General features: G+C 44.1%; 11 protein-coding genes across 11 annotated transcripts; 6 read left to right on the forward strand and 5 right to left on the reverse strand.

Moving 5' to 3' along the window:
* Window positions 1–92: 92 nt before the first annotated feature.
* Window positions 93–1,601, forward strand: O0I10_005982 (uncharacterized protein; the record flags this gene model as incomplete). Its single annotated transcript, XM_058486017.1, has 8 exons — window positions 93–196; window positions 266–330; window positions 392–525; window positions 604–757; window positions 818–977; window positions 1,042–1,256; window positions 1,317–1,449; window positions 1,508–1,601. The coding sequence occupies 8 exons, from the start codon at window positions 93–95 to the stop codon at window positions 1,599–1,601; spliced, it is 1,059 nt and encodes a 352-aa protein (XP_058343212.1).
* Window positions 1,602–2,277: 676 nt separating this feature from the next.
* On the forward strand, window positions 2,278–3,710 carry O0I10_005983 (biofilm regulator 1; the record flags this gene model as incomplete). Its single annotated transcript, XM_058486018.1, has 6 exons — window positions 2,278–2,381; window positions 2,434–2,659; window positions 2,717–2,914; window positions 2,979–3,095; window positions 3,172–3,280; window positions 3,361–3,710. 6 exons carry the CDS (start codon window positions 2,278–2,280, stop codon window positions 3,708–3,710), a joined length of 1,104 nt encoding a protein of 367 aa, XP_058343213.1.
* A 913-nt stretch (window positions 3,711–4,623) lies between these two features.
* On the forward strand, window positions 4,624–6,783 carry O0I10_005984 (uncharacterized protein; the record flags this gene model as incomplete). The annotated part of the gene is made up of 10 exons (XM_058486019.1): window positions 4,624–4,935; window positions 4,989–5,061; window positions 5,120–5,235; window positions 5,293–5,452; window positions 5,522–5,853; window positions 5,915–6,001; window positions 6,059–6,178; window positions 6,243–6,498; window positions 6,564–6,611; window positions 6,665–6,783. The coding sequence occupies 10 exons, from the start codon at window positions 4,624–4,626 to the stop codon at window positions 6,781–6,783; spliced, it is 1,623 nt and encodes a 540-aa protein (XP_058343214.1).
* A 290-nt stretch (window positions 6,784–7,073) lies between these two features.
* O0I10_005985 (uncharacterized protein) lies at window positions 7,074–9,582 on the reverse strand (the record flags this gene model as incomplete). The annotated part of the gene is made up of 6 exons (XM_058486020.1): window positions 7,074–7,556; window positions 7,621–7,743; window positions 7,839–8,407; window positions 8,463–8,579; window positions 8,644–8,878; window positions 8,962–9,582. 6 exons carry the CDS (start codon window positions 9,580–9,582, stop codon window positions 7,074–7,076), a joined length of 2,148 nt encoding a protein of 715 aa, XP_058343215.1.
* Window positions 9,583–9,823: 241 nt separating this feature from the next.
* On the forward strand, window positions 9,824–11,050 carry O0I10_005986 (uncharacterized protein; the record flags this gene model as incomplete). The annotated part of the gene is made up of 5 exons (XM_058486021.1): window positions 9,824–9,910; window positions 9,985–10,252; window positions 10,409–10,538; window positions 10,609–10,909; window positions 10,970–11,050. The coding sequence occupies 5 exons, from the start codon at window positions 9,824–9,826 to the stop codon at window positions 11,048–11,050; spliced, it is 867 nt and encodes a 288-aa protein (XP_058343216.1).
* A 1,371-nt stretch (window positions 11,051–12,421) lies between these two features.
* Window positions 12,422–14,266, reverse strand: O0I10_005987 (uncharacterized protein; the record flags this gene model as incomplete). The annotated part of the gene is made up of 3 exons (XM_058486022.1): window positions 12,422–13,528; window positions 13,597–14,100; window positions 14,180–14,266. The coding sequence occupies 3 exons, from the start codon at window positions 14,264–14,266 to the stop codon at window positions 12,422–12,424; spliced, it is 1,698 nt and encodes a 565-aa protein (XP_058343217.1).
* Window positions 14,267–14,999: 733 nt separating this feature from the next.
* On the reverse strand, window positions 15,000–16,156 carry O0I10_005988 (uncharacterized protein; the record flags this gene model as incomplete). The annotated part of the gene is made up of 5 exons (XM_058486023.1): window positions 15,000–15,023; window positions 15,104–15,411; window positions 15,472–15,615; window positions 15,677–15,992; window positions 16,052–16,156. 5 exons carry the CDS (start codon window positions 16,154–16,156, stop codon window positions 15,000–15,002), a joined length of 897 nt encoding a protein of 298 aa, XP_058343218.1.
* Window positions 16,157–16,931: 775 nt separating this feature from the next.
* O0I10_005989 (uncharacterized protein) lies at window positions 16,932–19,225 on the forward strand (the record flags this gene model as incomplete). The annotated part of the gene is made up of 4 exons (XM_058486024.1): window positions 16,932–17,486; window positions 17,576–18,253; window positions 18,314–18,556; window positions 18,623–19,225. 4 exons carry the CDS (start codon window positions 16,932–16,934, stop codon window positions 19,223–19,225), a joined length of 2,079 nt encoding a protein of 692 aa, XP_058343219.1.
* A 264-nt stretch (window positions 19,226–19,489) lies between these two features.
* O0I10_005990 (uncharacterized protein) lies at window positions 19,490–21,072 on the reverse strand (the record flags this gene model as incomplete). Its single annotated transcript, XM_058486025.1, has 7 exons — window positions 19,490–19,765; window positions 19,829–20,082; window positions 20,143–20,195; window positions 20,266–20,510; window positions 20,584–20,697; window positions 20,781–20,838; window positions 20,906–21,072. 7 exons carry the CDS (start codon window positions 21,070–21,072, stop codon window positions 19,490–19,492), a joined length of 1,167 nt encoding a protein of 388 aa, XP_058343220.1.
* A 276-nt stretch (window positions 21,073–21,348) lies between these two features.
* On the reverse strand, window positions 21,349–23,557 carry O0I10_005991 (uncharacterized protein; the record flags this gene model as incomplete). The annotated part of the gene is made up of 3 exons (XM_058486026.1): window positions 21,349–22,485; window positions 22,566–22,636; window positions 22,693–23,557. 3 exons carry the CDS (start codon window positions 23,555–23,557, stop codon window positions 21,349–21,351), a joined length of 2,073 nt encoding a protein of 690 aa, XP_058343221.1.
* Window positions 23,558–24,453: 896 nt separating this feature from the next.
* Window positions 24,454–27,342, forward strand: O0I10_005992 (uncharacterized protein; the record flags this gene model as incomplete). The annotated part of the gene is made up of 4 exons (XM_058486027.1): window positions 24,454–25,960; window positions 26,029–26,630; window positions 26,718–26,923; window positions 27,039–27,342. The coding sequence occupies 4 exons, from the start codon at window positions 24,454–24,456 to the stop codon at window positions 27,340–27,342; spliced, it is 2,619 nt and encodes an 872-aa protein (XP_058343222.1).
* Window positions 27,343–27,605: the final 263 nt, after the last annotated feature.

Genomic DNA, 27,605 nt, shown 5'->3' on the forward strand with positions numbered 1-27,605 from the left:
GACAGTCGTGTCGAGGTTGGGGGGCGCGTAAAGCGCGCTCAGTGCGCGTGAGTACTCCTCTTTCGTTCTTCTTCTTCACCACACCCTTCAACATGAGCGCCATGGACATTGACCCACCTGAAAAGCCTGTCGTCAAGAACAAGGGTAAAGGACGAATGGTCGCCACTGGATCCCCTGATTCGGATCATTTGCCTTGGTAATTGTCGTCAGCATGTACAGTACACCCATTGCGAATGCAAGTTGACACACTCTTTCTTTTTCGTAGGGTTGAAAAGTATCGTCCAAAGAATCTTGACGATCTCGTCTCTCAACGCAACATTACGTCTACCTGTAAGAGTTCAAAGTGTCAAGGTTCAACTACTTGTTCAAGCTAACAATACGTTATATATAGTGGAAACCTTTATTGACGAGAATCAACTCCCACACTTGTTGTTCTATGGTCCTCCTGGTACAGGCAAAACTTCAGCTATCTTGGCATGTGCTCGTAAACTCTATGGAGACAACTACAAATCAATGGTGCTTGAGGTAGAGTATCAAGGAAAAAAGTTGTTGAGATTGGGGTTGCCATGAAGTAGTGCCGCTGACACAAGAAAACAACGTTAGTTGAATGCATCTGATGATCGTGGTATCGACGTGGTACGAGAACAGATCAAGAGCTTTGCCAGCACACGCACCATTTTCAATTCGGGTTTCAAGTTGATCGTGTTGGATGAAGCTGATTCCATGACAAATCAAGCCCAAGCTGCTTTGCGTCGAGGTACGGTTAATAAGATGCGAATGAGGAAGCAACATCGTGAGTAATGTATGATGATAATAGTGATTGAAAAGTACACCAAGAACGTCCGTTTCTGCATCATTTGCAATTATGTGAGCAAGATTATACCAGCGATCCAATCTCGTTGCACGCGTTTTCGATTTGCACCTCTCAAGCTAGACCAAATAGAAGGACGATTAGACAAGGTCGTGCGATCGGAAGGGTAAGTGAGAGGATGTGAGATAAGGTTAAGGCACATGTCTAATTATTTTCGGCATGTTATACAGAGTTAATTTGACAGAAGATGGCAAGAAGGCGCTGATCAAATTGTCTAAGGGTGATATGCGAAGGGCCCTCAACATTCTTCAAGCATGCCATTCTGCGTACGAGCGTGTCGACAGCGCCGCTATCTACAATTGCACTGGCCAGCCCCATCCTGAAGATATCGAACGTGTGGCGAATTGGCTTTTGACAGAGAATGACTTTAACAAGGCTTATTCAAGTAAGTTGTCAAGACGTATGTGAGAGATCCTTTTGATTGATATGGGTATCATTATTGTAGGCATCGGGAATTTGCAAAGGGATATGGGATTATCATTACAAGACATCATCAGCGAGGTGTACAACTACATACTTGGTATCGATATTCCTGCAGCGACCTATCAACATCTCTTGGAACAGTTGGCCGAGTTGGAGTAAGTGATAGCGGCGATTGTACCAGAAAATAGTCTAATCTTGACGGTTGAAATCTAGATATAGGCTAGCAGAAGGGGCCAATGAAAAAATCCAACTAGGTGCCCTGTTGGGAGCATTCAAGATGGGTATCAAGAAAGCTGCAACTGCTTGACGTGACCATCCCTATTGCAGATAGTTCATTCACACGCTCTCTTACACACATGTACATCTACGACAATCCTCAGCACATGAACTCACACATACGCCATGTTCTCAAATATATATATATGTATATGCATACCATTCATCACGTTCTTTGGGGAGTATCGGGATTAAAAGGCATCGCTATTGGGTAAAAGTGCTTATCTGCATGGGCAATGGTTTGCATCATTGGATGGGTAAGTGATGTGAGATGCGATTCTTACATGCATATATACGATGGGGGCGTCTAGAATGTGCATGATAAACCCACATCTATGATCGATGCTATGCAGGTGGACGATACATATGATAGATTAACAGCGCTGTTTTACATGTGAAATATCAGCTTACTCCATAAACAGATGCAAGTGAGGGTCGTCAGGAATGCATAGTAGTGAGTGCGTGCCCCAAAGGGGAAAGCTACACAAAAAGAAATCGCGTAGAAATGAGGAGGAAGGGGACCAGAAAGACTATAAAGAACCCTAACCTCAGCAGCAGCAGCAGCATCAGCACCCGTCCCGAGTCGCGTGAATCATCATTAGCACCTCTCTTTCTTTCCTTTTTATTTCATTCGTGTATCCACTTGAATATTCAAAAGTGATCCTCGATCCATCATCTCCTCTTTTCTCGTGTTGAGTGTGTGTGGTATGGACATATCCGACTTGTGTACTTCTCCCACTACCGAGGAACACGATTCACCACATAGCCAACAGCAGCGGCAGCAGCAACAGCAGCAGCAGCAGCTTGACAAGTATGTACTGCTCGACCTTTTTTATTGCTCCATTGATCTCATTGCAATCAAGCCACAGTCCTCATGCTTCACCGATCTTGAGTCAACACTTGCCAGCACCACATACATCATCATCGTCATCATCACATGACCCATTTGATTCCTTAAACACGTCTTTTTCAAGATATCCATCTGATATTGGCGGTAGTCGAAGTACAGGAACGACACAGCAGCAGCATCCATCAACGAATAATAATCCAGGATCATCACCCTATGCAAGGTCATCCGGTATGAAGGATGTAGGTATACGCTTGTTAATCATAGTAGTATTGATTATAAGATGGCTATCGATTTAGGTGATTGAACAATGTGAAGTGCTATGCAACACGCTGGACATGTTTCGCAATCGAGATCCAAGGGCTCGTTCCAAATCCGACATCGACATTGTTTCACAGACTGCGGGGCGCTTACTCTCATCCTTGCTATCCCTTCAGGGTCAAACGACATCATGTGCACCTTCCTCCCCATCAACTACCACTGACATTAACAAGGAGGTATACGCTGACTATCCCATATCCATCTCAATTCGCTCGCTTATCGATTCGTATGCATGTGCAGGTGACCCGTCGTTCGTCCATTCCTCTCTTTCAGGTTAGACAGCATCATCAAGACCCCGCCTTGAAACATCCTAGTACTAGCTCTTCTTCCTCAACCACAAACACTAGACGTCGTGCGGTAAGAATGGGATAATAACAAATATACAGGGTATTGACAAGCTCATTAATGTTATTTTCCCTATGCTAACATGAAGAAACGAAGCATGGCAGGAAGACGATGTCACTCATGCCACACCACCGAAACACCCGAATGGAGACGAGGACCCGATGGAGCAAGAACCTTGTGTAATGCTTGTGGTTTACGTAAGAAGAAATGGGAGAATACATATGGATGATGGATTGAATCGGGTCGTATGGTTTAACGCGTATTTCTGTTTATGCAGATTATGCAAAACTTGTAAGAAACGGGTCGCTTGGTCATACGCAAACAACCGATCAACAGCAACACTTGCCTCAGGATAGTGCTTCCCAGAGCCAATACAGTGGTTTTCCACCTCCACCTCCTCCAACGCTTAGCAACACCAGTCATCATCATCATCATCGCATCCCTGTTGCATCTCCTTTTCCTAGCAGCAACAATAACTACGCATATGGGCCAAGGGAAAATGATCAGCATCCACCGCCGTGTATTCCCGATGAGGGGTCAACGAGGCACCAAAGCAGCAGCAGCAGCAGCGGCAGCATGACTTTGCACACCATGATGGATGAAGAGATAGGGCGTCGTGACCAGTAAGGAAGGGAAGAAATGCAGCATACATGCAATGTCAATCGCGATTATCCATACAATCGAGGAGCCATAACCTTGTTATCCTCCATCACCGCCGCCCCTTAACTCTCCCTTTTTGTTTATCTTCCCTTTTAACCTTTTCCGTGACCTTAATCTCCCACTCGTTTATCATCATCTTTCGATTTACGGAGGTGAACTCTCGCCTTCACATTCACACACACACACAAATATTGTCTCTTCTTTTGCCAAGCAACATTATTATGGGTCGTCTATACGTGGTGCATGTGTATGTGTCGAAAACATCTCTCTATCTGCAAGACCATAGGGTACCAACCAAATGTGTGTTTTATATGCATGTGCATTCGTTCTTTTATCCAGTTGTATGCATTCTTGTACTATTTCTTAATACACCTACAGAAAATGACTCATCTATGTGCACCCATTGAGCGTGAAAGAACACATGACCGGTTGTTATTACTGTTGACTATGGACCCTGTGTGTGCGTCATTATAATGATATGCATAATACACGTGATGCGTAGAGTGTTTTAGGATGGATGATGGTGTCAACAATAACAACTACTTGGCTTAGGGGGTCTTGTGTAACATGCATCAGGAATCTCCTCCACTTGCCAAGCATGCGTTAGCTGCGAGACGCCAAGTGTTCATTAAATTACTTAAACACACACACACACACACACACACCCATATCATTTCATGCATCAAAAAGGTGTAGTTGTATACTCGGCGACCAGGCCGAAGGAAATGCCAAGGTCTTCTTCATTATGTCTTATACTCGCTATTAGTATTGATTGCTAGCTGACGTGGCTGGGGACCATTCGGTGACAGCAACATGATGCGGGATTTCTTATATAAAGCTTGTTTCTTTATCTTTGAGTGGGGTTTCTCTCATCATCGCTATGAACATACAGCATTCAGTGGTCGGCTTTTACGAGTCATACGTTGCTCCTTGGTGGACAAGCAGTAAATTCAATGACGTGTATCACATCCTGACACGGCACAAAAAGGTATCAATCTCAGCTGCTGCTGCACTCGTGGGCCTGTGTTTCCTTTACGACCGCGCTTTTCGACCACCACGCAATCTTCGCCACATTCCTCATGTCGCATTCCCAACCTATGTATTGGCTGTCATGAGAGGAATGCAGCCCAAGGACACAGCTCGCTCCATCACAATGCCGGCTGCTGCACGATCGCTACATGGCTTGTATTTGGTAGGTCTATTTCTTTGCTCAGTGTCTCACTTTGTACTTACGTCCCATATTAGCGCTTTGATCACAATGGATGGGCTGTCCATGTTACTCGCCCCGATGCCATCAAACGGGTGTTGCTCAAAACAGGTTGGATCCCATTAACGTATTTATCACGGCATTGTTCTAATAGTGGCATCATTTGTAGATCTATTCCTAAAGATCGACACTGCCAAGAACTTTGAAAACACGTTGACAGGCAAGGTTGTTGCAGGTCCCAATGTAGCCTTTTTGACCGGGGATCGATGGAAGGCACAACGGAAGGTAAAGGGATGAAGCAATATCATAGGACGCGATATCAATGATTGTTGTTCATTTTAGATTGCAAACCCTGCATTCAACCGGTCGATGCCAGTACAACTATTTGGGCGTCTTTCTCAGAAATTGATACATGTCATGGATCAATCAATCGACCAACCTATTGAGATCCTCCATTTTGTGGAACGTTACACGCTTGATTCAATTGCCATTGCTGGCCTAGGTAACATCCAGTTTTCTTTCCCCGCTTATGTATCAGTGATACTAACTGACAACATCTCGTTCAATGTAGATTACGACTTTGATGCTATTGGCAACCCTGATTCAGAATGGATGCAACGCTATTTGCGTATCACTCAAGCAATCGAAGATCTTCCTTTCCTTCTTTTTCCTATTCTGGACAATCCGCGATTTGCAAGCCTTGTGCCTAGACGACGACGTGCCCACCAAGATGTCGATGCTTTTTTGGCGATGATTGATGGAGTGATTGAACGAAAACGTGCCTTGTTGAAGGAATCTGGACGTGACTTATCCACTATACCGCAACGTGAAAAGGATCTATTGACTCTCCTCATTGAAGCTGAGAGTGATGAGAATGGCTATTTGACTAACGAAGAACTCAGGGTAAGTAAAAAGACGTACATTGGATTGTATAAAATGGGATCGCTGATCATTTTGCATAAAGAGCAATGCAGCTGCCTTTTTCATTGCGGGTCATGAAACCACGTCGTCGGCTTTATCATCGATTATGTACTATCTCGCAGCTCACCAAGTATGTTGTTATAGTCTCTTTATTGTATATGCTATGCTAACATGTCTTTCATGAAAGGATGTACAAGAGAAGGCAAGGCAGGAGGCCATTCGTATTTTGGGTGATGAGCCAAAGGATGAGATGCCTACACTTGAACAGCTAAAGGACGTGACATACATCAACATGGTTATCAAAGAGGTATGATCAACAACTATCCATGGTAAGAAAAGGGACCCTCATTGACCCTTTTTTTTTAAACCAGGCACTACGAATGAGCCCACCTGGAACCCAAATAATTGCCCGAGAAGCACAAGAAGACACCGAATTGGCAGGAGTGTTCATCCCAAAGGGAAGATTAGTAGCTGTCGATCTATACGAGTTGCAGCATAGTCCAGATATTTGGCGTGACCCTGAAGTATTTGATCCTGAGCGCTTTGCACGTGGCGGTGAAGCAGAGCAAATGGCAGGCAAGGGCTTGACATGGATTCCATTCTCGAACGGAGCTCATCAGTGCATAGGTATGTGTATGAAACAAAAGAGTAGTGATGTTGCCATGGTTACTTATCCCTATGGTTACTTGTAGGCATGAACTTTAGTCTTGCTGAACAACGAGTGCTGCTTTTAATGCTTTGTAAGTTGACTTTTACTCGTGCCACACGATAGATCATTAACTCTTTCATCTAGTACGTAAATACAAGTGGTGCCTTCCAGACGACAGCATGCATAAGGATGGATTGGTTACATATGGCTTTGGCATCATTCTTCCCAAGGACCTGAAGCTGTCATTTGAGAAACGATATTAGCATTAACAGCCATAGTAGCATCTCCCTCAATATGATGATCCATTGTATAAAGATGTTGCGAACGTGATGTGCTCATTTGAAATTGCTGTATTAGGTTTTAAAGCATGATGCTGTTGTGCGGATGGTTTGAGTGGTTTTATTCTATATGAATATGTGTGTGTGTGTGTGTGTGTGTGTGTGTGTTTATGGAAATGGGATGATGAGGGCAATAGTGTGAGATAAAGGGAAATGGTGGATGCGTAGATAAAAGATATGCAATAAGGGTAATGAAATAAAAGGGATCCAACTGATTACTTTTGTGGTGTCGATTCCAAGGGATGGGGAGATATTCCGCCACGATATCTACTGATGGTGATGGCTAAACCTGAGGATGAGGATGCTGATGACGCTTGGCGAACAAGATCGGGTCGATTTGATGTTGGACTAGGGGCTTCCTCGTAATAGGCTTGTTCATCTTCTTCTTCCAAGTCAGGGTAAATCTCTCGGTAGCCATAGTGGATATCATCTGATAAACAAGATTGCGGTCGTCCAAGCGTGTGTAAATCGTTTTGGGGGATTGATGACGTAGAAAATGATGGTTTGCCGTGCATGAGAGGAGGAGATAGCGGTTGTGAGGAAGGGGTTGCAATGACGGGTTGTTGTGATGTGAATTGCTGGTTTGGTGTTTGTGGTGCATTAGAGGAAGTAACACTTTTGGATCGACGCCTGGTGATACCATGAGTGAGATTGGATAGGGATGAGGAGAGCTTTTGAATGGATTTACGTAATCGATCCTATAAAAACAATGAAATCAATATATGCAGTCCAAACTCTAGTTTCTTTTTCCCTTATTCTTACCATGATTGTCACCGCGTGTGTTACTTCTTCATCGGTTACTTCAACGGTCTTATAGCGTCGTGGATCAGCTTCATCCCACCAGGCTTCTGGACATTCAAGATCTTCAATGACCCAAGGGTGATGCTGCAGGGAAAGAAAAAGCCATTGAGTTAGGTGTATGTGCGGAATGTATAATCTCTCTCTCTTTCCCTCTCTCCTAATGTATCCCTTATATTTACCTTAACATCTTCCAATGTAATACGTTCTTCTGGATTCTTTGCCAATAATCTTGTTAAGAGATCCTTGAGCTCCTTATCGATATCAAAACCCATTTCATTGGGATCCGGGAACTTGAGTGGTTCGGTTGGGATCAAATCGAAAAGTTCAAACTCGGTTGCTGCGATAAATGGGCATCGACCAAAAATCAGACAGTACAAAGTGACGCCAAGGGCCCATACATCAATGGCTTTGGTGATTCGTGGTCGATTTTGAGCTCCTGAAGTATGCGTGCTATCGTTGCTGCTGCTTTGGATGCTTTGGTGATCCTCCTCAGATGTTGGACTTAGGGGCATGTCGCCTGCACAACACAACTCGGGCGCAAAAAATGCAGGTGTTCCTGCTGTTTCCGCAAGCTCTCGATCAATACGGCTACAACTCTCGGTGGATCGGTGCTGGATAACATCATCGCCGCCTGCCAACAACTCGTTAAAGTAGGAAACGCCAAAATCAGATATCTTGACAACGTGCTCATTCGTCAATAATAAATTGGCCGGCTTGATGTCACGGTGGATGATGCCTTGGTAATGCACTTTTTAAAAAGCCCAATTAGATCCCATGTCAAACATGATCAAGTATGCACTTACAATAATCCAAACCACTGACGACATCACGAAAGACACTGCGTGCTTCATCGATGGATAAGACTGGCATTTCATTCTCATCACGCCATTCAATTTCACCACCTTCCATGTATTCCAAAGCTATAAAGAAGCAAGTGTTAAAAGGATCAAGCGACATTTGACACACACACACAGCGTAACGTACCCATATAGATTTTTCTGCTTGCCGGATCATCAATCACTTCTCGTAAGCGGACGACATGTGGATGAGCGCACTTTTTGAGAATGGCGATCTCTCGTCGTATCTTTTGTTCATTCTCCTTGTATTGCGGTAGTTCAGTAGGCTTCTTGATCCCATGAGCATGATTCTGACTGTTGCCTCGAAGAAGGCTGTATCCCAATTGTCTTCGTCGCGTACGCTTATCAACAATCTTGATGGCCTATCATGCATGCAATCATTCAATCAATACCAGCCCATCACTCTCACACACACTCTCTCTCCTTCGAGCACCAAGTTACTTACAACGAGCTCGTTCGTTTCAATGTCTTCAGCAAGTTTGACTTTTCCATGGACACCTCTTCCGATCTCTTGTATGATCATGTATCTGTTGATGATCTTGTTGCCCGTGCTTGGATCATAATCCTTATTGATGGTATTGGTCATGACAACGTCTGCAGGAGGTATGTAGTGCGTTGCAGGGTGGTGCCTGGGGGATGTTATGGTTGTAGTTGAGGTGCCTGGTGATCGTGACAAGGAGAATTTGCGGATGCGTTGAGTAAGGCTGGTAGTGGAGTGGTGGTCATTAGGTGGGTATAGTGGTTGATAGTGTTCTCTGGATCGTCGTACTGTTAATCGACTTGGTCGTGAAGAGGGACTTTTCATGTCGTTGTTGTTGCTGTTTGTTGTAGTTGTCGTTGTTGTGGTAGGGTGAGCTGGTGATTGCGGTGGTGGAGGAGGAGGAGGAGAAGTAGTGTAGACAAGGCTATCGGCACTCTTCCAGGGCATCAGTGAATGGCCGTTCAGGAACATTGACGTATCCTTTTCATTGTGAGGTATGCTTTGACGACGTTGAGAGAAATAAGCTGGAGAAGGATGTTCTGGCATGGGAGATAAGTCTTTTGTGCTTGCTGATGACGGGTACATTATGGGAGAAAGGGAGAGTGAGAGAAAGAGGGGTGGGGGAGCGTGAAAGAGAGATATGAACGTGATTGTGTTGCGGAAGAAGAACCTGATTCACACATAAATGTCTTTTTTAGAGCATATGTTTTTGTTGACCTTGCATCGCCTTCCCCCTTTTCCTCTCTCATTCTCTTTTTTTCTTTTTTCTCTTCTCTTTTTCTCTTTCTTTCACTCCACACACATACACACATACACACACTTGATCATGCGTTTCTTGTTTACTCTGTTGTTACTATTGACAACGTCCTCCTCCATCATTCATGTGGTTGTGCACGCAACCATCCTTGTCACTGTAAGTCATCCATTTGATCTTTCTTCTTTCCTGTCATCACACCCGCATTCATTCATTCATTTTTCTCTTTCTAGTCCTCAAACACGACTTTTGTGGATCATCCTGCAGCATTTGGTCCAAGGTTATCTGAGAATGGGAAAATCGGCTATCTTGTCGAATCCAAGCATGATCCTACCGGTTGCAGCATTGTCGAGCCACCTTGTGATGATTGGATCGCCCTTGTTCAAAGAGGTGGATGTTCGTTTATCACCAAAGTAAGAAACATGCAAAGGAGTGGAGCATCCGCTGTAGCCGTCGGTGATCCTGAACATCCTGGGCGTTGGATTACAATGTATGCACCTGGTAAGTTTTAAAAGCCATCAAGAAGGGGTTTGATGGTTAAACAAGGAGGAGGAGGAAAGAGAGACAAGAGCCACACGGTGAGATCACCGGGTAGCGTGTGTACACTTATGCTACGTTCATTTTCACACTCACACACAAACCATGTGAACCCTATAGGCGATACATCAGACGTCTTGATCCCAAGCGTATTCTTAGCTCAAAGGGAATACCTTGCTCTCTTGTCTCTTGCAAGCTTGGCCAATGCACCCTTGCAGGTACACATGCAAGTCGATGATTTTATTTCATGGTAAGAAGCCAACCGATCTTTACCGGCTCCTCAATCATGATTTCTTTCTTACCATCCATATTAAACTCAGGCCACTCATTGATGTCCTCATCATTGTCATTGTATCACCCACCATCATGCTTTTCTTTATTTACATCTCTTGGCAAATTCGACAAAGACAACGACGACAACAAGAATTGGCTCCTTACGACATGGTCTCTCGTCTTCAACTCAAAAAGTTCAGCCATGAAAAAGTCAAAGAGAATGAAAGGGAAGAATGCGTCATTTGCTTGGAAGACTATCAAGAAGGCGAAGATCTCCGAGTGTTGCCGTGCCAACATGACTTCCATGCAGCATGTGTAGATGCTTGGCTCACGACGCAAAAGAAATTCGTAAGTCGGATCACAAAAACCATTACCATGATCTATCTAATACGTTCATTGTTTTCATAGTGTCCGATTTGTAAACGAGATATCTCATCCAACACTGTGTACAGACCCAACAGCGAATTTACACCACTCTTGGATGCTTGAGCTATTTACAATTTACCGCCACTCAACCCGCGTACATATATACCCAATCTCCTTATCCCCACCAGCCAGCAGCAGCAGCAGCAGCATTGCGTCAATTGCACCATATTTGTCATCCTCTTGTATAGCACCTGTAGTAATCTTGCTCCTGAAGTTAAAAAAGACAATCACTCCACATTCACTCATTCACACATATACATCCATCCACACGCATATCCACCAACCCCCATTCCATGTGTACATTAGCCATTATATAAAGAAGGTAAAAGATTCTCTACTACAATACCCACATCCATTGCCTTTTACTTTTAGAGTCATTGTGAATCATCCTTTTTTGGTTGTTTGGTTGGTGGTTGGTGGTACTAACACAAAAATTCTCGGAACCGAATCACCGAAGAAAGCTACCTGTCTCTTTTGTTGTTGCCTGATAATGAACCTAAAACCAGCGCCATTGTAAGCAGGGTGCTTTAGCTTGTTATTGATTGAACAGGGGGTGGTGGGAACACCATCATCATCATCACATCATCGTCATCCTCCTCCTTGCACATTGTCACGATCTATGATTTTTTAGCTCGAATGATCAACATCATTTGTCTACAATGGATAAGTTAGACGCTCAAAACAAGGAGGACATGCATACGTCATGAGCAAATAGCAAAGAGCTAAAATAGATCATATCTTGGCAACACGTAATTTACAGCACTATTGACACCGTTATAGTAGTGGCATGGTAAAACATACGATTGTCTTCAACAAAGTGCATCCTATGTGACGCTGCATAAAATTTACACATGCACACACACACAATGCAGCACCTGCATGCGTATCACTGCGTGATCATGCATGAAGGGGGTTGAATGGAGAAGTAAATATACCCATAGTTGTAGAAAAGATGTATCGATATGTATTTGCATGACCCACCATGGCCTATGATTAACGATATGACAATGCTAATGGTGCCATTGTTCCTTTCTCCCACAAATGGCTATTGATACCACCCTCCAAATATATACGCATCCATGCCAAAGCGCACGTCTACATAGTATTCATGTGACCTTCCCAATAAGGTATTTACAACAAAGGCTTTGCCACGAGATCCAATCACTGCACAACATAATGCATGAATTCACTGTAACTGTGTGTGTGCGTGTGAAGTCTACTTTTCAAATTCCCAACATTGACAAACGAGGGAATGACACAAATAGAAAGTAAGATCAAATAGGGGATCAGGAACACTAATCATTGTTGACGGAGGTCATACATAAGGATGAAGGATACATTTACACAGCACAGCTGTTAATTTATGATAAAACATCTATGGGAGTAATGATGGAGGAGGTGGGGAGGGGGATTGCCAAAGATGAATGATTTGTGCTAAGATGAAGGGAACAATTCACGATACTTGGGTGTTCGAGAGAAACGAGGCACTAAATCTTCTGCGAGGATACGACAAATTTGATCATTGACGCGATCATAAAGCTGGATGGTCATTTCGATGATGGCATCGGCAGGATCTCTTACGGATACCGTTGCCATGGTGATGGAATAATTCGAAGACACAAACTGGATGATCTCGCTGCGTAGGCTGTGGTTAATGTTGAGTTCTGATTTAGCGTAAGGTCCAAGATACGATTGATAGATTGTATAAATGTCCATCGACAGCTCCTTCGTCTCTGCTTGTGCATGGCATTTACGACGCAGCGTTCGAAAATCGACCCAAAAGTTGATGTTTTCTTCGCAATAGTTTGTTTTCAAATAGTCGCGGAAATACATGCGAGATAATGGATCCTCCAAGATTTGACTCAATCGCACCCAATTTGAATCACCAGGTTGACTTTTCACGCCTAATACATTGTCGACTGATAAAGGTGATCGTGTGGCATCCGTTGCTCTAAATGCTGTTTGCTGCTGTGATGGGGTTGTGGTGGAAGATTGTTGTTGTACATTGGATGGAATACCAAAGCTGTACTTGTTGCTGCTGGTCAATACAAGGGGTTCAGTGTCGCTTTCATTGACATCAACAAAGGTCATGTCGGTATTGGTTGTTGTTGTTGTTGCTGTATAGCGTGATCGATTCGCTTGCATTTGCTTGGGATCGGATGATGCTGGTGGATTGTATACCACGTTGTTGTTCTCGTTACGGAGTACCTTGTATCCGCTATCACCCAAGTAGTACAATGAGTTCTTGGTGATACTGAAACTTGATGATGATTTGCTGCTGCTGCTGTTGCTGCTATGATTGCTGTTGCTGTTGCGCTTATCATTTGGTTTGTCAGTGATCTCGCATATCCACTCATTGGCAACAAATTCGGCTGCAATCATATGTGCTTCGTCAGCGTTGGCAACGGTTGTATATTCGCATATCCACTCAAAGCATTGGTATCCATAAAATGTGTGCTGGTATGTGTTGAGATCGCCTGGCTTAACACCCACAACGTCATCTGCAATCAAGCGTTCGGTTGGTAACCATGCCAACATCATCTAAGAACAATACGCATACAACGTAAGAGATCCCATTTCAATACCATTTCCCCATTTCCCACTTGTACCTTGAAAGCATTAGCCATATTTGTTCTGCTAATGGACAATCGATCATCCGCCTGTAGCCGTTCAAAAGTGTATATGCCAAATGAATCGATGCGAGCAAGCTGTTGTTGCATATGATGGAGAGGGACATAGGTACGTTTGGCAAATTCCATGATCACGTGCTTGCCCTTGGGTGTTGGTCTCCAGATGCCCTTGTCTTTCATCATCGTATTACGGCTTTGCTGTGTTGGGTTGACAGCGTCTTCAATAAGTCTTGCATTCAACATGTGTGTTCCAAGAGCTTTGGCCATGGGTGGTGTCATGCTAAACGTGGTTGTTGTACGCGTGGCAATTTGTTGCTTTGGATCGTTGGGATCGGTGGTCTTTACAATGTGTGAGATCTTGAGGTCGGCCAAGGATTGCACTGCTTCATCGGTGGTGAAGGTACCAGCATAAGTACGAAAGAGTGAACGGTGGTCTGTCAACGGTAGCTGAATGAGAAGAGCTGCAAAGATATCAAAGAGGTCCTATGTACGAGATTTTGTGTGTGAATAAACGTGTGAAGGATGTGATTTCGTTTATGGATAAGGAGGTGGGGGTTGAGACCTTGACATACGGCCGTTGATCAGGAGCCATGCGCATCATGGTTGTCTGTGAGCTGCCACCACCGTTGTTATAGTTACTATTAGCCATGCTATATTATTTCTTGGCTCGTGCTTGAATAGGATGAACAAAGTGATGGTACACCAAAAGGAAAAGTAATATGAAAAAAAGAGCAACAAGGAAATAGAGCAGACATCAGAACATCTCTTATTTAAGGTTGGTGTTTGTGAAAGTGCCACAGCAGCATGCGTCGTCCTGATGGGGTAAAACACAGAGCCACCCACCTCAATTGCAACATGTTACACGTACCATGCGTTACGACTTTGGTACTTGTCAATACAAACACAATCATCCTCCTTTTCTTTTCATGCTTTTGTGCTTCATTCTCATAAAAAACAGGTTATTTGATCATCTTCTTCCTATATTGTTTGCAAGCGGAAAGACATCGGCCTATGTGTGTGTGTCTGTGTGCTCACTTTCAAACTCCAAGGATAAGGTATGTTGCACAGGGCAGCTTTTTTTTCTAGACCTCTTTGTGAATTGCTAGGATACACCGCTGCAACGGAGATACAAGGTGTTGGCGATCATCATTATTCTTAAACTCACGGATAAGACTAGCTTGTTTGAACAAAAAAGGTGTCCATCATAAGGTATCATGTCATCTCCGCAGTACTGGATCATAAAATCACGCATGTATGTTTATTACTATATACGAGTTCATATGTGGTGGTGTGTGTGGGGGAATACATAGTATCATAAGGAATGTGGAGTTTTCGAAACGTAGGGTGATGGAGATGGTTAGGATTTATCCACGTGCATATCTTTATTTTCGACGACTGCCGCTGACCTGCATGGCATGTATTAGACGGCGTGTTAATTCTTTCCCAAAAAGCCAAAGATCAGCATCCCTCTTTCTCTCTCACTCACCTGGATAAACTTGGAGACCAAACGATCCACCAAGCCTTTGTCCAATTCGCACCATTCAACTTTCCACTCTTCGCCATTTTTGAAATCGTCCATATCCATCCAGCTGCCAAATACAGGCCTATGATCCAATGGTATTGTACGTCCAGCTGCTGTAGTAATGGAAACAATCTTGCGAGTACGAAACGTGGCAATGGTGTGAATTTTGTTTGCAAGCGATAAACCCGTTTCTGTTGTATCGATCTTGATCCAGACCATGTGTTCTTTGTTTATCGATTGTACTGTAATTTGACGGGTGTTGTTTTCCGGTTCTTTTTTTCGAAAATCAAAAGTGTGAATGAATGGTATCAAAGTGACAATGTTAGACTTACTTGATGATTTCTTCATTTCGGTTGGCTGTTGTTGCTCGGTTGGCAAGGATGGCGGACCATAATGAGCGGATGATGTTGATGAGGAAGATGCTGGCGGGGAAGGATCAACATGTAGCTCAGGTGTCGGGAGTTCCTGTGTGGTATCTAGAAAACAGTGATCAATGAATACGATGCTTTAAAAAAGTACCTTGACAAGGGATTATACCTGATTCGGTTGACATTGGCTCATCTGTGTAATAGCCAAACTGATGTGGGACTATGGGAGCAGCCGACCAGTCGTACCCATAATACGGGTCGTGATGTTGTTGTTGCACAAATGATCTACGTGGAGGTGGTGCAGGTGGCTCTTGCGGTAATGGTTTGGGTTGTTGTTGTTGATGAGGTAAAGCGACTTTCCATGATTCTCTTGCTCGTCCACCAACACGCCATTCTTCATTATTGTTACAAGAAACTCGTCTTTGGGATTCGGGAAATATACCCATCGGTTGCCCCACTTGTGGGATTGCCGCTGCTGGTACTTGCTGTTGTATTGTACTATCTTCAGCTTTCCAATAATGTGTATCCATTGTTTTCCTCATACCTGGTATTCATAGTATTGTTGGTTTGGTGCCATATATAAATCATCAGCACGACCATGGTATTGCCAATGCCAATTTTCTTCGGTTGGATATGCTGAATGAATCATCGAATCAATGTACAATGTGAAAAAGTGAAAAGAAGAGCAGAGGAAGGATGTTGAAAGAAAATAAAAGCTTTGTATATTTCCGGCATCCAGAAAAACATTGTGATTTATATAGCATGTCGTCAATGTCAATGGTAGTCGTAGTAACAGGAGGCGAGAGAAACGGCTCACGCGACATTACTGAATAGGGTGTCCATAACAACAACAATGCGCCATCTTTCACCCCACGTATCATGTGCCCTTTTGTAAACCAAAGGGATTACAATGGCGGAATGGTAAAATAGTTTTCCCGATGCCTATGCATCTCGCCATCATTGTTCATCCTCTCTCTCGGAGTAACGTGAATAGCTTAATTATGATAGATCCCTTGCGTATCCCTTCAATTGTTTATGTATTGTGAATAGGGTGTGTAACACCTTTATTAATGAAAGCTACTCATTATTGACACAACTATTATAGCTATTACAATCCCCCGCATTGACTTTTTTATAACGGGGTAGGCGCCGATGTAAAGAGCGGAATTGTTTTCGTTGGCCGGGTAATTCGATGCCGTTTCTGATAACCCATCCACAATAGTTAAGTTCTTCACCGAGCCATATATAAAAAGCCGCGCACCTGTTGTTGTGTTGCAGTAGTATCTGTTGCCGACGAGCTGTCTACAAAACGAGAAGGCGATAGAAAAGTCTAATTCCATTTGTTCCTCTTTCCCTTTCTCTCCTCTCTTATATATATCTTCTCCTCCTCTTATCATCTCCCCTCATTCAGTGTTGTGTGCGATATGCCCCAGTGGACAGGGTTCTATAAGTCGAATGGCAACAACAACAACAATAACAGTGCTGACACCAAAACAGCGCTTGTTGCGCCCTCACCTCAACTCAAAAAGCTGTCAGCAGTGAAATCCTCGGCCTCTCTTGCCAATGGACGTTCCTCGCCATCGTTACGATCACTTTCTCGACTCTCGCTTCGTTCCTCGCCTGGGGTGGACCATGAAAGCGCCGAGGATGCCGCCATGATGAATGACATTTCCCAAGTTCGCAAAGCTCTCGATTGCTTCTTCGACTCTCGAATCAGCGATGCTGAAGCCATTCTTGCACCTCGTCGCAAAAAGAGCATGTACTACTCGCTCGGTTACGGCTTTATCTTATTCCTCAAGTGTGTCATGACATTTGAACAAGCGGATATCGAACGGACACTGGAAGCTCTCAAGCAAACTATTCAACTTGCTCATGCACAACGAAAAAAGGATGCTGGTTGGCTTGACAACATCACCACATGGATGAAAGGCACCAATGTACAGCAACTAAAGACCATGACACGAGTACATCGACATGCTGTAAGTACTTCTTGGGGGGAGGGAGGAAGGATTGATAAAAAGGTGGGGGTGTACAAAGTATCGGTGTCTTATCTGGCTTTTTTTGATAGGAGCTTGTCCATGCCGAAGCTTATTTGCTCAAGGCACTTTTGAGCATTATTCATGATGAGAGCATTGTGTCATTTCTCAGAGAAGGTCTCAACATCCGCAGCAGTTACAACACATATCGCACATTGGAAAGATACATCGACATGGTACAAGATGAGGCTGCTGCCGGCAAGGACATCTCAAGCTATCAGCTGGATGATCATTTTACTTCTGGTGTAGCACTCGGCATTGGCTGTTTCAACATTATCCTATCCTTGCTTCCCACCACTGTTGTCAAGGTGGCAGAGTTTATGGGCTTCTCAAGTGATCGTGAGCATGGTTTACAAGTGCTTGAATCCATTGGTGCCTGGGAAGATTACCGTGGCAACGACAAACGACCTATCGCTGACCATTCCTTGATGAAGGATGAGGGGCTGCGCAGACAATTGTGTGACATGGTGCTCATTTGTTACCATATCGTCCTTTCCAAAATGATACCCTTGCCCAATATCGACCAAGACTTTGCTACCAAGATTCTCGATTACAACTTGGCCCTTTATCCTTCCGGTGTCTTTTTCCTTTATTTTTCAGGCCGTGCACTCGCCAGCAAAAGTGAATTATCAAAGGCAAAAGGTCAATATGAAAAGGCTATCAATACACAGCAGGATTGGAAGCAATTGCAACACATTTGCTATTGGGAGGTATGTTTAGTGAGTCAAAGAGAGGATGTTATCATTTGCTGACATCTTGTATTTGCTTAGCTGGGTATCATCAGTATTATTCAAAAGGATTGGCAACGATCATATGACATTTACGATGAGCTTGCTCGAGAAAGCAATTGGTCCAAGGCCGTTTACACCTATCTGAAAGCTATGGCATTGTACATGATAGCTCAAAAGAAGGCTGGCGAGGAACAAAAGAAGATGATCAAACAAGCACATGAGATCATGAAAGAAGTCAATGGCTCTAAGCAAAAGATTGCTGGAAAATCAATTCCCATGGAGGTAAAGTATCAAGAGAAAGAGAGGATCATAAAACAGGGCCAAAGACTAACATGGTGGACCATGTAGAAATTCATCTCGAGAAAGTCTCGCAAGTTCATCGAGCAAGATAACTACTTGATTATGCCTGATTTGGAGATCTTGAACGCGTTCACAGCATACGATTTCATGCCAGCAGATGTATTGCAGCAAAACTTTGATTTGATCAACAAAGAGTTGGATGCGCTCAAAGACGACACCAAGCGAAAGCATTATTACGATGATCTCGCCCTTGTACATTATCTCCGCGCTCAGGTAGCGCGTCTTTTGCTTACCAAACACAATGGTGACAAGAAGACTCTGACAGCTTTGCATCATACCTCCGTCGATGTCGTCCTTGAAAACGCCAACAAAATCGAGCTTGATCATTACATTTACTATTTCACGCGATATGAGAAGGCACGCATGTACATTGAAGAGAAGGATTTTGAATCAGCCGAGAAAGAGATCCAAATCATCGTGCGTTCTGCTGAAAAGGGACAATACAATGTGGGTGCTGGTCCTCACGCCAAGAACAAGTACAGTCTCGAGAATGCCTTGGTATTCAAATGCCATAATTGTGAAGAGCAAATCCAATCACTCAAGAAAGCATCATTGACCTCATCCAAAGAAGACGACGACGATATCGATTAGAAGGCAATTCACATCCCCTTATCATTCCATCTGATTTCATCCCACTTTACATCTCATCATAGAAGCACACGCACACATTCCTATCATCATCTCACTGTAATAAATCGCATCACCCCTTATTCTTAAAGAATAGAAGAACATTATTTTATGTAATGGCATCGGATAATTGGATAAGTGTATGAATGTAATGTTGTTGTTGTTGAATATGGGTAGTCTACTTTTTGTGTTGTCGATTGCAAAGGCTCGGGTGATATATGGATACATTTACCATCCTTCCCATTCGTCATCCGAATCTTTGGATCCTGTCTTTTTCGATGCTGCTTCTCTCAAAGGAGTTCGAGAACGCATGTTGGTTGTCGATGATTTGGTGGTGGTACCATTCAATCCAGAAGGTGATGCGCTACGCGAACTGAGAGGAGTCGTAGTAGATTGTTGTTGTTGTAAGGAAGAAATGGTAGAGCTGAAAAAGTCATCATCGTGGTTGTTTTGAGGAGTGGATCTTCCAGAACGGGTATCAAAGTTGTTGTAAAGCTCTTGTGTCTATATAACACAAATCCTATTAATCACCACCATTACATCACGAGGTCATCATCCATCTTTTACCTTTCTGCTGAACGAGTTGACATAGTCATTCACGTTGCTTCTTAAGTTGGGATCATTCAATTGTTCATTGGCATATCGTCCAAGTTGTCCAGCACCTTGAGCAGCAACACGTGCACCTTCCACAGCTACCTTGCCAAGTTCCTCCATACCAGACGAGAAGAAAGACCAACCTTTGCTGAGAGCCGTCATTGGATCGTTCATAATATCTTGTAAATCAGGCGCAGCTGTGGTATTTCTTGAAGATTGATTCTCAACTAGAATAGATCGTCAGCTGCTATACAAGGTAAATAGCGTGATAAAGGTACACTACTTACAGGCTGGATTACCAAAACCAGTATATTTTCCGCCTTGGCTTGGAGGGAGATGGCTAATGTTTTTGTGCAACAAAACATTAGCATAAATGCATAACAATAATCCCCTTTCAAATCAATACTTACTCTGGCCGACTTTCATTAGCACTACCCAATTGTGCAAAGTAAGCCTCATTTCGTGCCTTATCCGATACATTGCTGAAGCTAGCGGGTGATGCAGAACGTGGACTAGGTGAAAAGCCATCTGTGCGACCAACAGGTGTTGAATTCAAAGAACGAGTGGATCCACCAGTGGAGACCATGGGACGCTTAGCAGAGGAAGCAGCAAGTGGCGATGGTGTCCAAGTACGACCTTCAGCTTCTGCTGACAACTACCATCCATTGTAAGCCATTCATCTCTTTATACCACCACCACCCCCTCAATCATTCCACACATCAACCAACCTTGTCACGATATAAAGCAGCACATTGAGAATTGTACTTTTGATCCATGGACATGTTGGAAGAATAATCTGGTTGCGACTCGAAAAAGGCCTTGGCTTTTTGATTGCCACCAATCTACATACTACCCGTCAACACACACACATCTCCCAATGCATTCCATTCCCATGCATGTATGCATCATCGTTCACTAGTCTTACCTCCATTTTCTTGACTTGGTCATCATACCACTTGTCCATACCAATCGAACGTACAAAGCTATCCAGAGATAGTTAGCACCAACTAAGCCTGATCGTAGTATCAAGCAAGGGATCAAGATGCCAACCTGATGTGCACACCAAATCCCCGATGGATACCAGAACAGTCAAGACAGATGAAGATGCCATAAGAAACGCTGGCCCATTGCGGATTGGGAGCACCACAATCGAAACAAGTACGGTTCTCTCCTCGTCGCTGGAGTTCGTAGAGTTTTTGTTTGTATTCGGCAGACATGGCTGTTATCGATCCATACACATATACAATAAAGACATGAGCACCTTGATGCAACACTTCATGGCAAGCAATTGAATAGTTAGTGCACTTACCTCTTCCGAGGAGAGTAAAAGAAGGGAGGAGAAGGTGTGTGCTTAGTTCAAAGATATGCGAAAAGGGGCAAGTAGGAGGATTAGCTACACCATAGCCATCTTGTCTTTTTTTTGGCACCTTTCCATATTGAAGCATCCAATCAGAGGAGAGGCTTTATTTGACATCAATTGACTATATTGACTACTACTTTAAGTGGATGTAACCTGACAATGCATCACGAGCTTTACAATAGCCAAAGCACACCAATTCGATAATACCCACCAGCAAAATCACTGGCAAGAAGATGATGATCCATAATACCTGACGGATGCGTTCAAGCCAAAGCAATGTGATTGACTCATCTTTTTTCATCTTGAATAATCCTGTAAAGATCCAGCCTGCAAAGCCAACCACAAGATCAATAGCAACGGTGGGTATGAACATGCCATAGCCGGGACGTTTGATAATGGCACGCTCAGCAGCAAATGTGCGTTGGATGGCACCAAGACGTGGATAAAGCGTGATGAGCGTCGTCAGGAACGAACCCGTAAGCAAGGCACCGAGAATGAGTAACATGGCTGCGAGATAAAAGAATACCATGACACCAGCAGCTTGTGGTTGATAATAAAGTGTATCAGGAATAGCAGGTGCATGTAATGCTCCAAGGGCAAGATGGCGTAACAATGTCAAGCAATCCATATCATTGTGTTGAAGAGCTGCAAGTCCCAACCAAAAGGCCAATAGCGTCACGATGGCAACACCAAACACCCATAATGCATCGACCACACATCGACTAACAAGGTGACGAGCCTTGTATACGGACCAGCATAAATTATCTTGCCATAACACAAGTCGGAAGATCATGAGAGGAGTTGCCCATACAAGGAACATGTATGAGTATGCAATGAGCGTGTCCGCTTTCTCCAAATCAGAGTCATTCGCCAAACCAACGAGACGCAACACAAATGCTGCCGTAAGGAAACCAGCTGTTGTCAATGACAAATACGTGGATGGATGGTGCACTGATTTGATAGGATGCAGGATCAATGTGCCAAGTTCAAGTAATACATCGGAGCAGACAAAGACATAGTAAGCATACTCGAATGGATGTAGGCCGCTGTTCCAGTAATCCTCATTGGCAAGGGTAGCAAGATGAAGACCCAAGTAAGCAAGGCCGACAAGAAGACCAGCTCTAGCTTGATAACGTGGAGTGGCCCAACGTGCCAAGTATGATGCAACAGGGCGAAGAGCATTTGGGCAATTGAATTGCTTCCACACGCTGCATGGATGGTATGGAACTTGCTTCCAATCTTCACATACACCACGCGACAACCAGCAATCCTATCATGTTTCATATGTATGCACAATTTAGCTTCATCATGCTTGCATGCTATTTGGTTTCCCACGCCATTCACACATACCTCATTGATGGATTGCACCTTTGTGTCGGCTAAAAAGTGCTGGCAATCATTAACAACAGCCCATTCAATGGCTAAAAGTGATAAGAGTAGTTAGCCCATGCGTCATTTAAATAAAGTTGTAGCTTACCAGAACGGCCATCTACCCATGGGCGAACCAAGAATTCACGTAAAAGTAGGGGTTGTGAACTTGCAGATGCCTTGAGACCATATTCCATAGTAGAGAGTGCAAGCTTTTCCCAGCTTCCATTGGTTTCCTTGGACTTTGACAAAGCCAACAATGCACATACAGAACCAGCACGAGCGATATTCCAAATGTCATGCTCAAGAGGTGGAAGGGTGGGGATAACGATAGGTGCTGGTGGTGGTGGCTGCTGCTGTGAAGGTACAGGATCCACTTCGGAAGGTTGTTCCGTGGTAGGTTGTTTTTTGAGACTGCTACTTGATCCCCCCTGATTTTCGTGATGATGGTGAAAGAGGTGATGATGATGATTCTTGTCCTTGTGATTGTGGTGGAAAAGACTTGCACTGCTTCCCCATCCATGTTCCACCTTCCATTGATCCGTGGCAGCTCTCAATGCAGAGCCAATAATGTCACGCTTACGTCTTCTTGTACCAAACACGCTTTCTTCATCACTATCATCCGATGAGCTATCACTATCTTGGGGCTGTGGCTGTGGCTGTGGTGGTGGAGGTGGTTGTGATGCTTGAGCGGCTTCACGACGTGCAGCCAATTCCTTTTGCTGTTCAATGTACAACTTGGCCTTGTTATGTTGACGAATGGTCTTACGCACGGTCTTGACAAGGAGATCAGCAGGCACTCGAGGTTGGTCTTCATTGTTGTTGGTGACAACCTGAGCACCCGCTTCAATGTCAACTACAGCTGTCAATGTGCGCTGTTGTTGTTCACCAGAGTAGTTGTTTCCGGAACCAGAATTCAACAAGCCAGTACGCTCAGTGGCATCTTGCCCTTTCCCATTGCCCTCAGTGGCCATGCTTGCAAAGAGAGAGAAAAAATCGAGTGATGAGAGAGAAAGAGATGGTGGTTTTGACAATCGGCTGAATAAAACAAGATTATATTCGGATAAGCACTACTACTGCTGCTGCTGTTGACATTTGGCGAAAAGGTCGCATGCGTTTGTGCAACGTTGTGCAATTTCACAGCTGTCCTATAACGGATGAACGGCGCTATTACGCTCATTTTCTCGGAACCACCCGTTTATAACCAGCTCATCATTGCGTTTCTCAAGTGGGTCTACTAATAGAACACAACACAACAAGGGATGTAGCTCAACGCGTATTCATAAAGAAAAGTGATGGAAGGTAAGTGGGAAAATCGTGAATTATGCAAGGACTACTCTATGTATCTTTGAGCGTGGGATTTCCTCTTGATGCTCATCCCATTGGAGCTTCATATGCAAACATTCGGATACCATTGCAAAATGGGCAAGGAGTTCCTCTTGGTGTCACCAACCTTGCTCCAATCCAACCATCCACAGGCATACACAAAGAGAACGTCAGGAAATATTGTAGCCTTTCTTCACCGCCATGATCATTGTTATAGGTATCTTTAACTCATCAAGCATAGCCACACGTCATGCCGATACAAGAAGCCGATTTATTAGAGTGTTAACGTGCGTCATTGTAATATGCATTCAATGCGAGCTTATACATGATTCTTAGAATTAAACTAGGATATGGGATGGTACGTATTTTGCTTCCAATTGAATGTGGCCTATAAGGGGGATGGATTCCATGGATACGCAAACGCGAATTTCATGCATGTTAAATCTTGCGGCATTACATAGCGCGTGACCGTGGCGTTTAAAGTGATGATTGGATATCAGCGATACGCGCCTCTGTTGCCTTTTGTCACACCACACTCTCCTCAATGTCCCAAGAGATCAACCCTTCATCCCCATCCAAACGTGCATTCAGAACCTTTTTCAAACCTTCATCCGCCAATCAGTCCAACACTTCTGATGGGTCCAGCAGCAGCGATCGGTCAACAGGGCACAGGATCAAAGTTCACAAGGGTTCACCAGTGTGGGGATCAAGGGCAAGCGATCGATCAAGCACTACACCACCACCGTCATCGCCTTCCAGTACAAAGAATGCAACATCGACGGCACCGTTCTTCCAAAAGCGTGGACAAAAGCGGCAGCAGAAACTACCTATATCACAACCAAAGAAGACGAGTCGACCAAGCAGCCCTGCACCATCGTTTCCACCACCACAACCATCACCAGCTCGATCACCACGACCTAGCGTTCCTGAACCTTTATGGCCTGATAAGGATTGGTTTCAAGGTGGACATATTGGTGTGGATACACATCGAGAAAGGGATGATTTTGACTTTGGTAATCGCAGGTCATCACGCAATTATGCAGAATGCATTATGGATGCCAACGACGTTGAATTTTTCACGCAGCGTGCCGAGAAGCGTACCAGCAGCAGTAAACAACAATCGCCACAATCACCAAAGCGTCGCCCTATATCAGCTACGCAAATAGAGCGCTTTATGCATCATGTGTATCCTCATGGAATGAAATCCCCAGCATGCCAATCATTGTACGCGTCCATTTTCACTACCACATCATCATCTACATCCGCTCGACGATCACAAAAGAACATGTTATGGAATGAAAAATATCGACCATGTTGTGTACAACAATTGCTAGGCAACCGCGATGATCACACTTATCTACGAGATTGGTTACATCAAATGAAAGTCATGTCGCCAACAGCACTCGAGCAATTGAAGCAGCAAAAGAGCAATCGCAAGTCGACGCGCAAAGATTTGTTTGAGAATATCCCAATGGGTGATGAAGGAGATGATGATTTCATGCCAACCAAACGACATCGTGTGAAATCGAATAAGCCCGTTGCTGAGCAACCAATCCAATCGAATTTGCTATTGATGGTGGGCAAGCCTGGTACTGGAAAGACTGCATCCGTATATACAGCAGCTGAAGAAGCGGGTTATGAGGTGTTTGAAATACATCCTGGATTACGGCGTTCTGGCAAGGATCTTACTTCGAGTGTTGGTGAAATGACAGAAAGCCATCTCGTTGCTTTTGATGGTAAAAGCGCCGATGTTACGTCACGTGATCCTTCACCAAAGCCATCCAAAGCAAGTGTTGACTTTTTTCGACAATTCGTCAAGAAGAAGGAAGAACAAATGCCTACTCCACCATCGTCACAGCCTGTTCATGAACACCAACAACAAGCTGTTGTGGATCTTACATCAGATGAGCCTACGCAACCACAAGAACCTAAGCAAAGCCTGGTGCTCTTGGAAGAGGTCGATAATTTATATGAAGATGACAAAGGATTTTGGCCTGCAGTGGTTGAGCTAGCCCAAAAAAGCAAAAGACCCATCATCCTTACATGCAATGGTAAGTACACAGGTGGCCCACAATACAACTACAAGTAGCGTATGCTAATGATGATTTGTTTTATTTAGATATCAATGTGGTCCCGATAGAGCAGCTTTTCTTGCAAGCTGTGTTGATGCTCAAGCCTCCAAAGAAAGATGAGCTTCTTGCGTACTTGCAGCTGGTGTGTTTTGCTGAAGGATACCTTGTTCACCCTGCGGATCTTGCTGGATTGTTTGCTGCGATTGGATATGATATGCGACAATTGATGATGACACTTCAACTTTGGTGCATTCGACAAACTGCCAAGAATGATGAGGATGAGGATGAGGAAAAGGAGGAGGATCGACCCGACAAGGAGTTACCAAAAAGGGACAAGGAGTATCAGGAGGAATCAACAACAACGGCGGCAATTTCGACAACATCATGCATATACCACGAATGCCCCCGGTTATTTGAGGATTACACTGGTATCGGTGGTCACTTTAGTAGACCGGAATGTCTTGCACAGCTCTTCCATCTTGAACAACCACGCTCAAAAACGGGATTGGATTTGGTCGAGTTTTATGAATACTATTCACGAGGCAGCCATGTCAATATTGAAGATGATGACCATGAGGACGTTGATGGATTGGATACAGTGCTAAGTGCATTAGAAGCGGTGACATGCTTAGATCGGAAGGAGGGGCAGGTAAGAAAAAGAGCGAGAGCGAGAGCGAGTGAGGGAATGAGTCGTATTGTTAACACGTTGATATATGTACAACTTTGGGATATAAAGGAGCATGAATGTGATGAATATGGACCATCTTCAGCGGATCGACCCACTGGATATAAAGCATTGTGGAAAACACCGAGCAACACAGACCACTTGTTTTGGGATTATGGTGACAGCATGGCAACGCAAACATGGGTGGCAAACTATGAACGGCTCAAGGATAAGGATTGGATAATGGCAACCTTATGGGAACAGTTACTGGATGTCAGGTACATTCTTTCTCTTTTTCTTCTTGATGACGGGGTGGATTGTTGGCGAAAGGGGGTGTGGGTAATCACTCCTTCACACATGCAATTTAAACTCAAACATATTCCACATTTACAGATCAGAAGCAGCAGGGGATTGCATAGCCGCTTGTGAAGCATTGCTGACACTACGAACGGCGGGTTTATCAGACGAGTTGATCTTGAATGATTATCTTCCTCATATTCGATCCATGTGCATTTATGATCAAGGTGTCGCCAGCCGTGGACGTAGTCTTCGAACCAGGAGAAAGCGGCGGTATTTTGATCTTTCAGAGGACCAACGACAGGTCTTGCAGGATCCGCCAAGATACAACGATGCCACCAAATCATGGTGTGAGAGCTTAGAGTCTATATTTACAATGCATCTCGAGGAATGGCTATAAAGAAGAAGGATCCAAAAAAGAAAGTTTGGTCCGAGAATTGTTGGTGCTGCTGCTGCTGGTGCTGCTGCTGCATGATGTTGCATGAAATACCTGACAACAACTATGTGCCACCCATTACGACTGCCACATACATGTTGAGCGTGCACACAATCAAGGAGTTGTGAGGTTTTATATTCTCAGTTGGTGATATGTGAGCGTGGTGGTGCTTATGTTTCTTGTACATTGAATCTCTTTTTCCTTTGTCCCCTTGTTTCTCCTTTTCT

This window comes from Lichtheimia ornata, assembly GCF_029851405.1.
Source record: "Lichtheimia ornata isolate CBS 291.66 chromosome Unknown scaffold00025, whole genome shotgun sequence".
In the NCBI taxonomy this organism is placed as follows: domain Eukaryota; kingdom Fungi; phylum Mucoromycota; class Mucoromycetes; order Mucorales; family Lichtheimiaceae; genus Lichtheimia; species Lichtheimia ornata.